Below are 15,669 nucleotides of genomic sequence, written 5' to 3'. Positions count from 1 at the left end.
GTCAAAACACCACTATTTAGCAAACCTCTAGAAATTAAATTGTAATAATAACTTCGCCATTTTCTTGTGCTTGTAGATTGAAAATACTCGTACTAACCAGTGTATTGAAATAAGAAAGAAAAAATATCAGATTTTCAGACAGAATTTTACAAAAAGAACCAGTAACATTTTATTGAACACTTTGTGGAAGACATGTAAATATTACAGATAGGTCTACTAGTGTTGAAAAAGGATGAAATAAATACAAACAGAACTTGAAATCCCATAGGGATATATTAAAAACATAGTTTTCTTTAAAAGTGTCCATTTAGCAAAAAAAAAAAAAAAAAACATCTTTAATACTAAGCATAAATACAAACATGATCCTAAAATCTATGCCCTATAGAATACCTGGTTATTATAACTAACATACATACTTAAAATCATCCGAGACATTATTTAATGAAGTATAAAATAGGCCATTTCATTGTCACCTGTGGTAATGACTGTTAACAGTTGAAAATCTGATGCTTTGTGAAACAAACCATTCTGCAGCATAACATCTCAGATCCTGAGTAATTTTGAGTTACAAACAAAACACTGGGCTATGATCCGCTATAAAGCCACCTCTTAATAATAACCATCGGCTTCATATGTTGTAACTGCTTAAGCACAGAATCTGCGCTTTCTGAAAATGTTTTATCCATAACAATTTTTACATTACTCACAGATTTAAGATTTAGTGGATTTCTGAAGTCTACAACCCTGCTGCGGTTTCTCAGTTCATTAGTCTTTTTGCTCCTGGACACAGCTTTCTGTTTGTGAATTTGTTTTCGCTTGGGGGGCACCTCCAAATTGGCTTTCTCGTTTAGTTTCCGCTTAGAAGCGTTCGTTGTCTCAGAAGTCTCCAAAAATGTGAGGAATGAGTCCTCTAGCCCTAAAGGCTTGAAGGAACCCTGAGGAGCGCCGTCGTCCCGTTGCTCCTGGGGGGTCGGCGTCCCTGGATTTGAGTTTTCTGTTGAGCTGGTAACAGTCAGGCGGTTTCTAAGGGTTTGCATCCTTTGTGGACAAGCTGGTGTGGGATGTGGAGGTTTTCTGGGACGCCCTCTTTTAGCGCCTCCTTCTGTCAAATTGGAAGCTTGGGATTCTGAAGTATTGTCAGCGAACACCTTGGTTTCGTCTTGGGTTAATTTCTCCTCAGGATTTTGCTCCTCAGGATTCTGCTCACCAAACATGTGCTCGCACAGCTTTTCCCCTTCGTCCGGCTCCGTCTCAGAGGAACTTGATGCACCTTCTGACTTGCCTGTATCTTTAAATCTGGAGCGTGAATACTTTTTGCAGAAAATGAACTGACTCCTCTGATCTTCGATGTACCTCTCCATGAGGCCATGAGTTGCATAATGCTTAAATATACTTCTCTCAGCCCTCTCCACCGTGTCGCATCCTATGATCATGCATGGGTACTGCAGGGCGGACTTCTTGGTGCACATCGCAGACGCCTCTTCGTGGGATTTTAGTGTAGGCTTACCAAAACTGGTCCAGTGTTCAATGGCCTTCCCATCTTTCTTCTTAGTGTTCTTCTTCTTCACTTTAATTTTGTTTTCCACGTTTTCTTTCCCATTGTTAATCCCCGGAAAGAGTCCAATCGACTTAGTGCGTCTCCCATCGGTTGCTTTGGGATCATAGACATAGTCGTGCTTTTTGATCAGGTGACGGAGCAGATTGGATTTTGTAGTGTACACGCGGTCGCATCCGTCATACTCGCACCGGAACGTCGGATCTACCGAGCCTCTCTCAGAAATGGCGATTTCCTTGTGGAAGTTCTTGATGTGCTCGATGTACTTCTCCACAGAATCAAAGGGGAGGGCACACTCAGGCCGATCGCAGTTGAATGTCCCCAAGTTCATGCTGGCCATCATAGCAGTGGCTTTGTCGCAGGTGAACTTGTGAAGCAGGAGGTAGTGTTGCACCAACCTTGTGATTCCCATGAACACCCTGGAGCAGTTCCTCACCTGACACCTGACTTCGTCGTCTTTTCCAATGGGGATGATCTCCGGTTCAACTTCCAGGACCATTTTCTCAGCCTCTGGCTCGGCTTTGAGAGGAGGAAGCGATGCCTGATGCATGGCCCTGTAGTGGAGAATTAGATTCTGCTGGATGGTGAACGCTGCCGTGCATCCTTCATGGACACACCTGTATGGTCTATACGGACTGAAGGCGTTGTCGGTCTCACACAACTTGAGGCTCAATCTTTTTGGAAGCTTCTCCTTTCTTTCATCCTTCGTTGGTGTGCTTTTGGAGCTGCTCGGTTTCTCTGGGGATGGGCAGGCAGAAGCAGAGGAGGACTTTGGTTCTCTTATTATATTCTGATACACGTCAGGTTTATCTTGTTGCCCATTTGCTTTGGTTACAGGACTAAGTTTCTCTTTCACACTGGGATTTACTTTATTTTTGGGACTCCTGTGTATGATAGCCCCTTTATGATGCTCTGGAGTTAAATTAGGCGCTGGTGGTGCCCCCTCCATAAGTGGCCTTTGAGTCAGATAAGTTTGAGGTGATGGGAGTCGTGTAACAGTCAATATCTCAGGGTTTGAGAGCTGTTTTGCTGTATCTCCTGGAGTGATTTGAGTAACTTCTGGAGGATTTGCATTATGTGGTTGAGGTGCTATGGCAATGTCGATTGGTTCTTGTTTTAAAATAGGCATAACAGGCGCAGACGCTGCAGACGGATTGGTGTTGCGTTCACTGTTTGGTTGACTGTTCAATGGGCCATCTTTGTTAAGTCTGAAGGCACGCCGATTACGAGCACTGATTTTTAACTTTTGCATTTCTGCCTTTGACAGCCGGTGAACCTTTTCATAGTGGATTCTCAAGCCTGTTGTTCTTGTGAATGTTTTTGGGCAGATCTGGCAAGGATATGGAGACAGTTTGGATGGGATTCTTTTGAGTTCTTCAATCATCTCAGTAGAAAAATCATGCATTTTACTCAAGTGTTTGAATAAGGCTTCCTTTGTCATGAAAGAGAACTCACAGTCATCCTGGTCACATTTAAAAGGTTTAGTTACCTTTTCAATGGGTTTCTCATCACTTTTATTTTGTACTTTACTTTTACTTTTCTCTACTTCTGTTGTTTTTTCCTTCTGTTCTAAGGCTAAAGTGTTACGCATTTTCTCCTGCGCCGCCTCAATCAGGTCCATTCTTTGAAAGGCGCTGGACATTTCCATCAGGTTATCCTCCCGATAAGGTCCAGGAGGTGTGGGATTAGCTGTCTCTGCCGGTTTGTCCTGCTGGTTTGCTGAGCAAACTGGGAAAGAGTTTGAATCATCCATTATGTTTGTACTCTGAGGTTCCTGCTTTAACATTGCAGGCGAAATCAGAGTGGTGAGGTTGCAAGATCCGTCTGAGAAATCTCCGTTTGGCACGTTGTACACCGAGCCATTTGTATCGGGTACATGAGGGTCGTTGAGGAAATCCAAGAATGACGTAGGAAGGTCCGCTGTAAGGTCAATTTCATCCAGAGGTCTGCACTGTGAGCGCTTTGAGAGATGACCACCGAGAGATTTGGTGCTTGTGAACTCTCTGAAGCACCTTCTGCATATAACTTTCCCATCCTTGATGATTGCAGGCCACTTGGTACGTTTGCTCAGCCGGCTGCGTTTCGCTTTTAGGGCGTCGGTGTCACCGCCCTTCTCCTCTGAAGGGTTAGGCTGGCAGTCAGCATCAGGGCACTCCTCATCATAAGGGAAAATGTTGTGAGTGGTGCTGTGAGGACTGACCACGCCATCAGCGGAGTTGTCTATCTGTTCGTAACCAGAGTTTGACGCCGTCTCTGTTTTGGTGACTTTGCCACAGTCCTTTAAAGCAACCTGTGCTTCAGGGGTCGCACATTTCATGGGAACATCAACGGAAGAGCACTGTGTGAGGCAGGAGTTTTCGCTCTGTGCGTACGGAGTGTGGTAGCTTCCATCAGGAAGGCTGTCAATGGTCGAGAGGCTGTTCCCGTTATCCAAATGTCCACTTTTCCTTGCATCCGGATGGTCTCCGGTACTGTCAGCGTGCATCAGCCCATATTGGTTCCCTCCATTATGCATGTGTCCACCGTTGTCAAGCATGAGGGAACTGGAGACGTACTGAGACATCAAAGTTGATTCTGAAGGAGCGGGCGACATAGAGGAGGAGTGTATAGCTGCCATTGAAGGCTCTCGGTCCGAAGAGTGAGGCAAGGGGTTGTGGTACGGGTCCGCTTGCCAGGGAGGGTAGCTCCGGGACGAGTACTCGTTCATATTGAAGCTCTCAGGGTAGGGATTATTCATAGGAGGAGACCATGACTGCGACATGTCTGACTGCATCACTGTGTTGGGATTGTTGTGCCCCCCCCAGTTGGGGTACAATGAGGGGTTGACCATTGGAGTAATGGGCACAGGCTCAACTGATCCAGGGTAACACTGAGAGGGCGAGGCAGAGCATCCCATGGGATAATCCATCTGCTGCACCACTGGTTTGTTGCATAGTATAGCTGGCGGGTTGGATCGCTTGCTTCCCTTCTTGGCTGTAATTTTAGCAACTTTGTTATATTTCTTTGCTAATTTCCAGTCTTCAAATATTTCAGGATGCTGCTTCTTAACGTGCCTGGACAGACTCTTGTTTGTGCTATATGCCCGGGAACAGTCATTGCTCGGGCAGCAGTGCAGGTTCTCCTCGTTTCCCGCAGGAACGGCGGGGGTGCTGGAGGGATACCCCTGCATGGAGGCAGGAATCTCAGCCTTGATTTGCTTTGGAGACATGATTTGTGGGACCATTTTTGGGAATTCGTTGCACTGCACCTCCTTATGCTGGTGTTCCTGTGGAGCTGCTACAGGAACAGGATATGCCGGAGGAATATCTCCTTGCCTGGTCACATTATGCTGCACTGGTGGTAAGTTTGCATTGGCAGGTGCTGGAGCTGGATTAGTTAGTGGAGTGTAGCATTTCTCCGGTTCTTTTATCCCATGACCAGCCATTGAATTCAGCATGTTCTCAATTGAGTGTTTCACTTTAGCAGCCTCCGGTGACGTGCATGGCGATGCATTTGCCTTTGAGACGTCGTTCATGAACGCCTCTCTGTTGTTTCTTTCAAAACCAAACTCGGCAGGGTGTGTGTCTTCCTTCATCAGGGTGCTCTCAGGTGCAGGATCAGGCATTGCAGATACAGGGTTTTGATTAATTACAACAAAACTGTTTACAGCATCATTTGGTCTATGATGCTCCTGGTGAGACAGAAATTCAGACTGCGAGTAGAAGATCTTGCCACAGTTATCGGTTTGGCAGGTGTAGGTGAGGTAATGCTGAGCCTCGTGATCATACAACAAGTAGGCCTCACTGAAAACTTGGCCGCAGTTCGGGAACATGCACTGGGCTTTAAATTCAGGGTGTATTTTTCTATGCATGAGGAGCTCAGAGTTGGAGTTGAAGTTGGCCTTGCAGTCCAGCTGAATGCATATGTACGGTCTGGTGCCACAGTGCATCTGCAGGTGATCATTGAGGTGTCTGACGTTGACGAACTGCCTCCTGCAGTACTGGCACACCACCTTCTGCTTCTGGATCTCCAAGAACCTCATGGCCTCCTCGTCGTCCTTGTGGGATCTGACGTGAGCCATCAGGTTGCGGAAAAACTTGAAAGCCTTTGTGCAGTTTGTAACAGGACAGTAACAGTCTTGACTGATCTGAGGATCAGACGTTGGTTGCTCTATCTTAAGAGGAGTTGCAGATATGTTGCCAACTTGAGGGGTGATTTTAACGGGACTCATGCTCGCCTTGGCTGCAACTTTCACCATTTTTGTCGGACTTTTAGGTGACTGAGGTGGTTTGGTTACCTTCCGCGCAGCTTTCATCGCTGCCAGTCTCTCTTTGCACGATTGCTTTACATGTGATGCTACATGGGGCTCTAGCACCTCCCTGCTTTCAAAGCTGTCAGCACAGATCGGGCAGAGGTACACTCCATCTTTGAAATGTTTCTGGGCATGACGGACGATCCTGTGGCCCAAGAACTCCTTATCACACAGAACACAATACTGCATGTAGGCCCGCCAATTTCGGAAGCGGGCGGACACAAACCCTTGCTCCCGAAGTTTCTTAGCCTCTCTGTTCTTTTCTTTTTCATCTGTAATCTCATTGAGTTCGTTTGTAGTTGTGAGTAAGAAGTCTTCCAAATCCTTGTATTCGGGAAGTTTGCCAAGTGCGCTTTCCATCTCCTGTTCATCCGTGTCATTGAGTGTGTCGATGGAAGAGACAATGGCCGCCTCCTCGCCCATCAGGGCCAGGCAGTTACGCTTAAGTGTCTTCCAATCCCAGAACTCCGGATCAAAAGGCCATTGTGTCTTCAAGGCCAGCAGCAACTCGCAACGCAAAGAGTTCGGCACCGGCAGACTCCCGTCCTCCTCCGGCTTCTGGTCGGGTTCGTTGTACAAAGACTCCACGGCGTAATATGAGTCAACAGTCGGCTGCAGGAGGAACTCGGTGAGCTGGCATGCTCGTTTGACCTCTAGATCGGTTGGTAGGAGGCAGGAAATGGTCTTACAGATGGTAGACTTGCTTTCTTTGTGATCACTGGAGGTCATTTTTAGAGCTTGAATACACATTTCTACGCACACTGGAAGCCCCACCTCTCCAACCTGGGAAAAAAAAACAGAACATATGATATTTGCAAGACCTGAGGCAACATTTTAACATTTACACACACACTCCTTATTCTAGGTCTGGGTCTGTAAAGACTCTGTAAAGACCCTTCTCCAAGGCATGGCTTTAACCATTTATAGATCCTAAGCGGTTTGTCCCTGTTTTTGGGAACCGCCTCAGTGATGCTACAAGACGAACATGAAAAGAATGTCAGCATGCTAGAGGCGGCCATCTTGTTCGACAGCTTCTACTTATTTGGACTTTGAATTTAGATCAATTATATGACAGATTATTAGGACAAGGCTAAAATAATTTTTGTTTATTATTAGACTAAGATCATTCAACAATATAGTCAAAATAATACAACAATAAAGTTATAACAGCAACAGAATAAAGTTGTAAAATTGCAGAAATAGTCATAATATTACCAAAATAAACTCATCATATTCTGAAAATAAAGTCATAACGTTACCAGATTAAAGTCCTAAAATATTACAGGTCATAATAATATCAGAGTAAATGTATAATAATACAGGATTAAAGAATTATAATATTACCAGACCAACATGGTAAAATAACTAATCATAATATAACCAGAACAAAATAAAGTCGTATGACAATGAAGTAATAATATTAAGTTCTGCACATGCAGTATATATATATTTTTTTACCTCATTTTGGATAACTTTGATGAGAAACAGAATGTGGCAGACGTTTCCGCACTGCAGTGCCATCTCCTTGCTGCGACTGAGGAACGAGTCGGCAGACGCCTCCAACCGCATAAGCAGTTTACTCCAGAACAACGTAAGTTCCCTGCAAGAGAAAGAGAATCAGGCTAGGTGAGATTCTGAATATAAACAAAGCAATGCATTAGGACAAATTAAACTAAAGACTTTGTTTACATTTAACACAAGGCATCTACAATGGAGTAGGATTACAGGCTTTGCCGGTTATGTGGAGCCGTAGGCCACAGACTTGAGCTCTGCTTTTATTATTACTAATCATCAAAATGGTGACATGAGCCAAATTGCTTCAGGGCAATTAACTCGTCTTCTTGTTACTGATATTTGTTTCTGATGGCAGCTAGAAACTTAATTTAAATGTTAAGCAGACTTAAGATAAAAGACAATATCTGAAGTCTGTGCGCTATCTGAAAGAAATCAAATCTGGTCTGACCTCAAAATATATTGAAAATGTTCATCACTTTCATTCCCTCAGTTATAATAATAAGATAGTCCAAATTCACAGATTTTAATGAAAAAAATGTGATAATTGCCCCAGAGTTTCTTGTAGGAACAGATGAGGTGCAGTTTGGGACTCACCAGGCACAGTAAACGTCTTCTTGAAGAAGCTGTCGCTTCAGAAAAGCCGTACACAAACACAGAGCCGCTTTCTCGTCGCCCTCCGACTCCAGGTTGCAGATCATTTCAAGAGCATCTTTGCAGTCTATCGACGAAATCTATAGAAGATTAAAAAAAACACAGGATACAGAGCTGTTCTGAGTCCTGTTCCTCTAAAGATAAAAAAAAAGATAAAAGAAGTAGCAATGATCGGCTCAGGTCAGATAAAGTCAAATCTAAACGTGTTTTTCTATTCAGTCAATGCAACAAAACTTTAAAGTTCAACTACTTTTGATTAATTCATGCAAAAAATATTAAGTAAGTTTAATAATTGTAATTTATTTAAACTCACCTCAAAATATTTTAGTTGTCATTAAATTAACTGACATTTCTGGTCTAACTTTGACAGAAAATTTGGAAAGCAGTGAACTTTTTTCAGTGAAAAACATGGTGGAGTTTGATGTATGAAAATGTAAATACATGTTTTTTAAAAAGCCAATAAGAGCTGCACTGCTCTGAAAGTGACTCATTCTCATTGTGACAATAAAAAGTGATTTAATTAGTTTTTGTTTTAACAGGATTTTTTCTTACCTCTTCCATCAGCTGCTCCTGACTTTTCGTCATGCAGATGCAAACCAAGTAGGTCTGCTTGAAGTTGCCTTTTCCTTCATACCCTGGGTACTCTGAGCAGATCTTTGCCAGCACAGCCGCTTTGTCAGTGCTGTCCGCTTTGATAAGGTGCTTGATTCGCATGTTGAGAAGCGCTGGACCTTCCGATTCAAGATATTCGTGCACTAAGACACAAAAAAACCTCTCTTAGCTAACAGTTATTCCAAGTTATTCCATGGGATTACAGCAGCAAATTCGCCATGACGGAGCGCTAACCTTGTTCAGTTCGAGGAATTTGATTGGACAGGATGCTGCTTAGCGTGACGTTGGCCCAGACGCCGTCCTGCTGAGCCAGAACTGAGAGCAGACGGAGCTGGGTGCTCCCACTTTCCTGCAAAAGGCTGTGTGCCAACTGCAGCAAAACACCAAAAAAGAGCAAAAAATTCACAACTAAACCTTTAGAGAGGAGGTCAAATGAGCCATTTTTCATATCAAGGAAACATTAGCTTAGTTGCTAACTTATGTACCCACATATAGTTTAGGACATTGCGCTTCCCTTCATTCAATATGAGTGTAAACATGTCCAAAAAAATTATTTTATGTTCCCAAGTAAACAAGTCACTTGGGGAAAGTACCCGAAAATTATACTCAAGTAAGAGTAGTACTACTTCGACATGTTTTTACTCAAGTAAAAGTAAAAGGTATTTGGTAAAAAGTCTACTCAAGTACTGAGTAACTGATCAAATGATCAATCATTTAATGTTTAAAAATTACATCACCAAACAGCTCGAAATATAGTTACGTAGACATTTTGGTGTTAAAGACGAAAAGGACAATAATTTATACAAGTAGAGAAATAAAATAAGGTAAAAGCTGTGTAGTCTAAAATTGACTAGAAAAAATATTGAAACTTTTATATTAATCTCCAAAATTTTCTGGAGAAACAACTACATTTCTCCAAAATATTAAAAATTTGCTACCAATAATTCAGGAAGTTTGAGATTAATCTGAGAAATTTTCTAGAAAAAGCTAAAAATTTACAGAAAAAACAGAGAATTTGTTTCCAAATAAGTTTTTTTCAATTCAAAACTTTTTGCATTCAGTGGGTAAAGCAGTTCATAATGAAATTACTCAAGTAAAAGTACAACTTCAAAGAGTGAAAAAACGTTTTGAACAGACGAAAGTGTAACAACTTTACCAATTCCAAGAAATTCAGCCTTCCTCATAACTGGTCACATGATCAGCGGTTTTTACCTTTGCCTAGCAACAAGGAGTGGCTCAGCAGAAAACTCCAGAATCTGACATGTGGGTTATTATTTTACTGATGTGAACCAGCTGCATTTTATAAGCTGCATTTTCCTAATGAAGCGACTCGTTCTGATTGCGCCAGCGGAGCGGCGACGGCCTGCGGGATGCTGACCTTCACGGAGGACTGGAACTCCTCCCATAAGGCACCAGGGACATGCTGGGGCACCGAGAGCAGCAGCTCCGCGCAGCTCCTGTAGGTCAAACACAAGTCGCTTGGTAAAGCCACATTTAGGTCAAGGATGTGCACACATTCAACAAAAACACATCTGAAGGTAACTGTGAAACCTGTGTGCTGATCTGGAGGGGAAAAAGGCGATGAAGGGAAGAAATATCGTCTTATTTTGTTCATTTCAAAAACAAAAAAATGTCAGAAAGAGTCTAAATCTGTGTGATTTCTAACTAGAGGTGCATATTTATACATGAGTAAAATTTTTCAGTGAAAAAAATAAGTAGAACCTTGAGTCAAAAGTTTGCTAGAGAAAAAAAACAAACAAGAAATTTGGAAATTAAACTGTGAAATTTTCTAGAAAAAAAAACAGCAAAATTTCTCAGTTCCAAAGGCTGAAATGTGCAAGAAAAATAATCTGAAAATTTGAGATTAATCATCAAAATCTTCTAGAGAAAAGAAGAACATTTCTGAGCTCCACAAATAAAAAAAATTAACAAAATAATGAGAAATTTTTTGGATTTGAGCTCCGAAAGTCTCAAATCTGCTAGAACAAAATATGAAATGTTCATATGAATCTAAGAAATTTTCTAGAAAAAAAAAATGTCTTAGTTGTAAGAGAAGGAACATAAAGTGTTGAATAAAAGAGTGCTTTGTCACAGTTACATCAGTGAAATCCAACAGGAGAGCATCAAGTTTGATGTTTCTTTACTCACAATGCTAACTTTTCAAGTAGAAGTGGCACGTTTTCACAATCTGAGGAGAGACAGGAAGCAGCCTTAGCGAAGCTGAGGATGGCCACGGTGTAAACCTCCAGCAAAGGCAGCGGGTCTTCATCGGTCTTCCAGCGCCCGGCATGTTCCACCAGAACCTGGGAATCCAAAGACAAACCACACACAGGCATCAGAACAGGCAAACAGCAAGAAATCTGCACAAAATGTAAAGAAATACCAGAAAAATGACAAGAAATATGGATTTACTACTCAATCTTTAATATTTCAGCTTGAAAAATAATGTGATGCATCAAACCTAAACTAGATAACTTATTTTCAGTCTATAATTAACAAAAAAAAAACACTTTTGTACACTTTTTATATGCCAAGACACATAAATAGGAATGTTTTCTTACTTGGTGATTAACGGGTCAAATACTGAAAAGAAATCTTAAAAATTTAACTTTCCTCTGAATTTAGTGCATCAAAACTCAAAGCCTCTTTATTTACAGTCTGAAAATGTGTCAATTAAGTTATAGTTGCAGAATATTTACATAAATTATAAACATAAAAAGATGAATTATAGCAGTTTAACATACAATTCTGTTCATAGGAATCAAACAAACTATTTATATTTCTTTCTTATAATTAATGCTTATTATTAAGCAGTAATTACTGAGGAACAAATAAAGGTTCCCTTTGTTTTTATTCTTTGTACTTTTTCAGTTTAATAAAGTCAGATAAAGTTTAAGGTTGTTGCTATGACATATAATGGAGGCAAAATTACAGATTTTTAAATGTGCTTTTCTTTCTGTTTTAAACAACCGTCATTATTTGCATGCATTTTACATGTGAGCTCCTTTTCTGATTTAAAATAACATTCCTGCTACTTGCACAATTTTTATATACTTCTAAATAATCTGGAGAATGGCAATTTCTAAACCTGAGAATCCTGAATCGGTTCAAAATGTGCACAAATCAATTTCAGTCTACTTAAATCATATTTTTAATAATTCTTCGATATTTTTTCATTTAACAGAAAACCTACATATTTTAATTTGAATATGAACTGGTGGAATTTGATGCAGTATGACTTATATAAATGTTTTATTTATTTACACCGTATTTTCCTCTCGTCTGTCACATAATTCAAACCGAAAATTGAGATAGTCCCAATAGAAAAAATGTTTCTGCAGGTTAAATATTTGCATCTCTACCACTTCTAATAACTGCAGAGCATTTTTTTTGCTGTAAATTTGTCCTCTCTATACAGGATGTTATTCTTATTTTCAGTTTTTATGAGTGATGGACTGATCCAATATTAATGTTGGTATCGTTGAAAAAATGCTAGATCCCAATCCATGAGGGCAGATCAGAATAATTCTGATTATTTATTTTACATCAAATTTAAAATTCCTTCAAATGCTTATTTGTAAAACATTTGAAAGGTTTGTTGAAGTTTATTTCTGTCAGTTTTAGCTTCTTTATTACTTTTTTTATTTTACATGAGTTGTTCTACTCTTAATTGCACTGACTGAACAAATTAAAGTTTAGTTGTTTTCACATGTTTGACAAAGTTTATGAAGCTATTGGTGTATTTAAGTGAGCTGTACTGGTGCAGAGTTAACAAATAAATTTGCATTTAAACTACATTTATGTCTGTGTTTTATAAAAATAATTGTTTTAAGTCAATTCAGGACTGGTTTTGTGTTGGTCGACAGTAAAACTCAGATATCAGAAGTGAAAAAAGTGGATTGTTACATTCCTGGTGTTCATATTTTTATTTTTTTTTTGTAAATCTAAATGCTAACTGTCACTGAGGTTCAATTATTTATCCCTCAGTGATTATTTCTATCCTATAGTTTTAGGATATAAATATCCTAAAACTACACTATTTTTCTTCTGAAACTGCAGAAGAATCTGTATCAGCTGGAAAACATGATAAAATTTTAATTTTTGCTTTGGGAGTGAAACTAACATGTAGCACAGTAGCATTATGACGCCATCATAACCTCTAATACTCCATTAAAACCAAAAAGAAAGCAGATTTTTATGATTAGGAAACAACTAAAAAGTAAAATGAATGAGTAAAATGTGAGGATGGCTGTGACTTGTGCAGCTTGCAGGTTTTATTTAGGTAGCTGGAGGCTAATTAATGATGTAATGGAGTCAGTGACCATTGACACACTTTTCCCTCTAAATCAGCGGCTCTGATGCAGATGAAGCTTCATTTCAGATTTAAAGCGTGTTGATGGAGAAGCTCTAACACCGTCATTAACATATGCGCTAATGTAATGAGCCGGATTAATTAGAGGAAAAAGGCCCGGGCTAGCATCCTATTGAAGAAGAAAAAAAATCACAGCGATCAATGAAGCACCCTCAGAAAGTAACCCCATTTTAAAACACTCTAAAAACCCACAAAGGGAGATTTGTAGTCGTTTTAAAGCGTTTATTTTAGTGCACATCAATGCATTCGCAGCCGCTAACGCAGCTATCCCGTTTTTTTTGTGTGTTTTTTTTGCACAGCATGACCACTGCACAGGACAGGGGTCTCTGCCTGCATACCAGCTAGCAACATTCATCTGCTGAGGGCGATCTGGCCTGGAAAATACGAGCTATATTTGCACAGTTGGCACACTCTGCAGCGACCTCCAGCCCATTACACAGCCATGTTTGCAATTAACTTCACTTCAGACACGTACATCAGTTTGAAAAATGGAAATTAGTTGTTTTTTTTCTCCCCCCTCTTCCTCCCCTCTTGCTACATCTAGAAATGCAGCCGACTAGCTTGGATGCTAGCAGCTTTAGCTACATTGTTGTAGCAAACGTAGACGCGCATCCTCGGCCAGGAAGCCAGAGGGGCTGCAGGCTGGCCGGGATGAGCAGCGGGATAGCGGGCTAACCTGGCAGAAATCCTGGCAGAAGTGAAGGGAGGCTTCCGGCGGAGGCTGCGGACTCTCCTTTAAAGCCGTGGTCAGAGCCTGGAAGCGATCGCGGAGCTCCTCGGTGGCTTTCCGTGTATCATATTCCTTTTCTGTCTCCCCCTCCGCCATCTTCACAACAATCACGACCGCGTACGCACAGATGTTACGCTGCCAGACCCTGCACACGCACGCGCACGCAGGAAGGGGGAAGGGAGAGCTCACAGAGGGAGGGAGAGAGAGAGAGGGCTCCTCCTAAAGAAGACCCCTCATGTCAGGAACCCAATGGCGGATCAAAGGAGAAGCAGGCCCCGAAACAGGGCCGGTCCAAGCTCTTTTTGGGGCTCGAAGCAGATTGTCATTCGGGGTCCTTCAGTGTCAACCAGAGGTGGGAAGATTGTCCAAGTAAAAGTAAGTAAGACTAAAAAAGTATTTGGTGAACAAAAGTACTGAGTAACTGATCAAAAGATACAATATTTAATATTTTAAAATTACATAATCAGGTGCACAAAATTCTAATGTTTAGTAGAAATTTTGCTATTTTAACAAAAATAACAATCAGGCATATGTACACTTTTCAAAATCAGTTTCTTTCAAAATAAAACTTGTGAAACAAACAAAAACTGCAGGTTTGTGGTGATTTTCAAGTTACTTGTACCAGTGACCCCTTCCTCCCCTCCGCCCAAGAAATATTTAATATTTCTGTTTCATGTATTATTTGAGTCTGAACGATCTTTTATTTTGAAAATCCTTTAGCTGGATTCCCTGGGTTACATCTTGTGCCAACAATGAGCCACAAGCAGCAAAATGAGTCAGAAACAGATCAGATGTTTTTGGAAAGTGTCTTTGAAGGGAAAAGGCCCAGACAAGAGACAGGAGAATGGATTTATCCCGGTAGGTGATTCCCACATTCCAAGCTGCTCTGCATGATATGGTGACCGGCTCGTTAATAAGGCAATGAAGCTTCAAACTGCTTCGCCACTAGAGACCAAGTAGCACCCTGAGCATAAGCAACACTTCGGGTGTCACAGTCTCCCAGGTGGTACCGTCCGATCAAACACGGATGACGCTGTAGGAGCAGTAGCGATAGTTCATTTTAAGCGATAAAAGACGCAGCCGCTCTATTTGCACTATGATGTGGAGGCGAGTTATGTTTTTTTTTTTTTTTGTAGTTAACATTTTTAACTGAATAAACATAACCACATATAATAAACATATATATAAAATGACCTTTACATATAGTAATAAACATTTCCACATGTCACCTCCACCCGACTCTCAGTTGTTTGGGATTCCCCTCGGTTCTCACCGCGCTTTCTGATTGGCTCCCTGTCACATTCAACAGGATGCGCTCAGTCAGGGAAAACCACACGGGCTAAGATAATGTTGAATATTTAACACACCACCACGTAACTCATCACACACTGCAGGACGTTGTAAGATTGCCCTAAAGAAAAAATTGGGGCAAAAAAAAAAAAAAGGCTTCAGCGGGAAAACATGCAGAAACATTATCCTTTCCCCCCCCAAAAAAAATCTAGCAGAGTTACATTTAACCATTACATTACATTTATTTGACTATCTTTCTTTGCAGGGGGGGCGTTATTTATGTATAGATGAATGAATAAATACTCAACAGAAGGAAAAATTGTTCAGTTTTTGTTGTGCAACCAACTGACTGGTGTTTTCTTCTAATTTTTGCTGTCACTATTTTGTGGACTAGCGTAATTTGCCAACAGTGGACATTGAATCTTTACGTAAAGGAAAATTTTTACATCAGTCCGAAAGGCTAAAACACAAAAACAAAGGATATTATATATACCTTCAGTATGCTTTAATGAGTTTTATAAACTCAAAATGTAGTTCAAGTTTGCTGTAGTTTTTCCCAATTAATTATTTTGTTTATTTCATTTAACAAAAATGTTTTCTCAGTTTTGATTTTAGTATTTTATTAGTTTTAGTTAACTAGGATAACCTTGGCT

General features: G+C 40.7%; 1 protein-coding gene across 1 annotated transcript; it reads right to left on the bottom strand.

Moving 5' to 3' along the window:
• Nucleotides 1-150: 150 nt before the first annotated feature.
• On the bottom strand, nt 151-13,879 carry znf292a (zinc finger protein 292a). The gene is made up of 8 exons (XM_055053215.1): nt 13,673-13,879; nt 10,773-10,927; nt 10,003-10,081; nt 8,859-8,994; nt 8,565-8,767; nt 7,956-8,092; nt 7,305-7,446; nt 151-6,629 (listed from the first exon to the last, which is right to left on the bottom strand). The coding sequence occupies exons 1-8, from the start codon at nt 13,820-13,822 to the stop codon at nt 585-587; spliced, it is 7,047 nt and encodes a 2,348-aa protein (XP_054909190.1). The 5' UTR covers nt 13,823-13,879; the 3' UTR covers nt 151-584.
• Nucleotides 13,880-15,669: the final 1,790 nt, after the last annotated feature.

Source organism: Poeciliopsis prolifica, unplaced genomic scaffold (genome assembly GCF_027474105.1).
Source record: "Poeciliopsis prolifica strain line A6 unplaced genomic scaffold, Auburn_PproV2 SCAFFOLD037, whole genome shotgun sequence".
NCBI lineage: Eukaryota > Metazoa > Chordata > Actinopteri > Cyprinodontiformes > Poeciliidae > Poeciliopsis > Poeciliopsis prolifica.
Note: the sequence above shows the minus strand (reverse complement) of the source record. Positions and strands in the feature narration are given on the sequence as shown.

What these genes read in the sequence shown, in the direction of transcription:
- znf292a (XM_055053215.1), bottom strand. Translation starts at nt 13,822, where the DNA reads ATGGCGGAGGGGGAGACAGAAAAGGAATATGATACACGGAAAGCCACC. An exon ending in CTACTTGAAAAGTTAGCATT is followed by an intron (nt 10,082 to 10,772) that starts GTGAGTAAAGAA and finishes TTTGACCTACAG; the next exon opens with GAGCTGCGCGGAGCTGCTGC. An exon ending in AGTTCCAGTCCTCCGTGAAG is followed by an intron (nt 8,995 to 10,002) that starts GTCAGCATCCCG and finishes GTTTTGCTGCAG; the next exon opens with TTGGCACACAGCCTTTTGCA.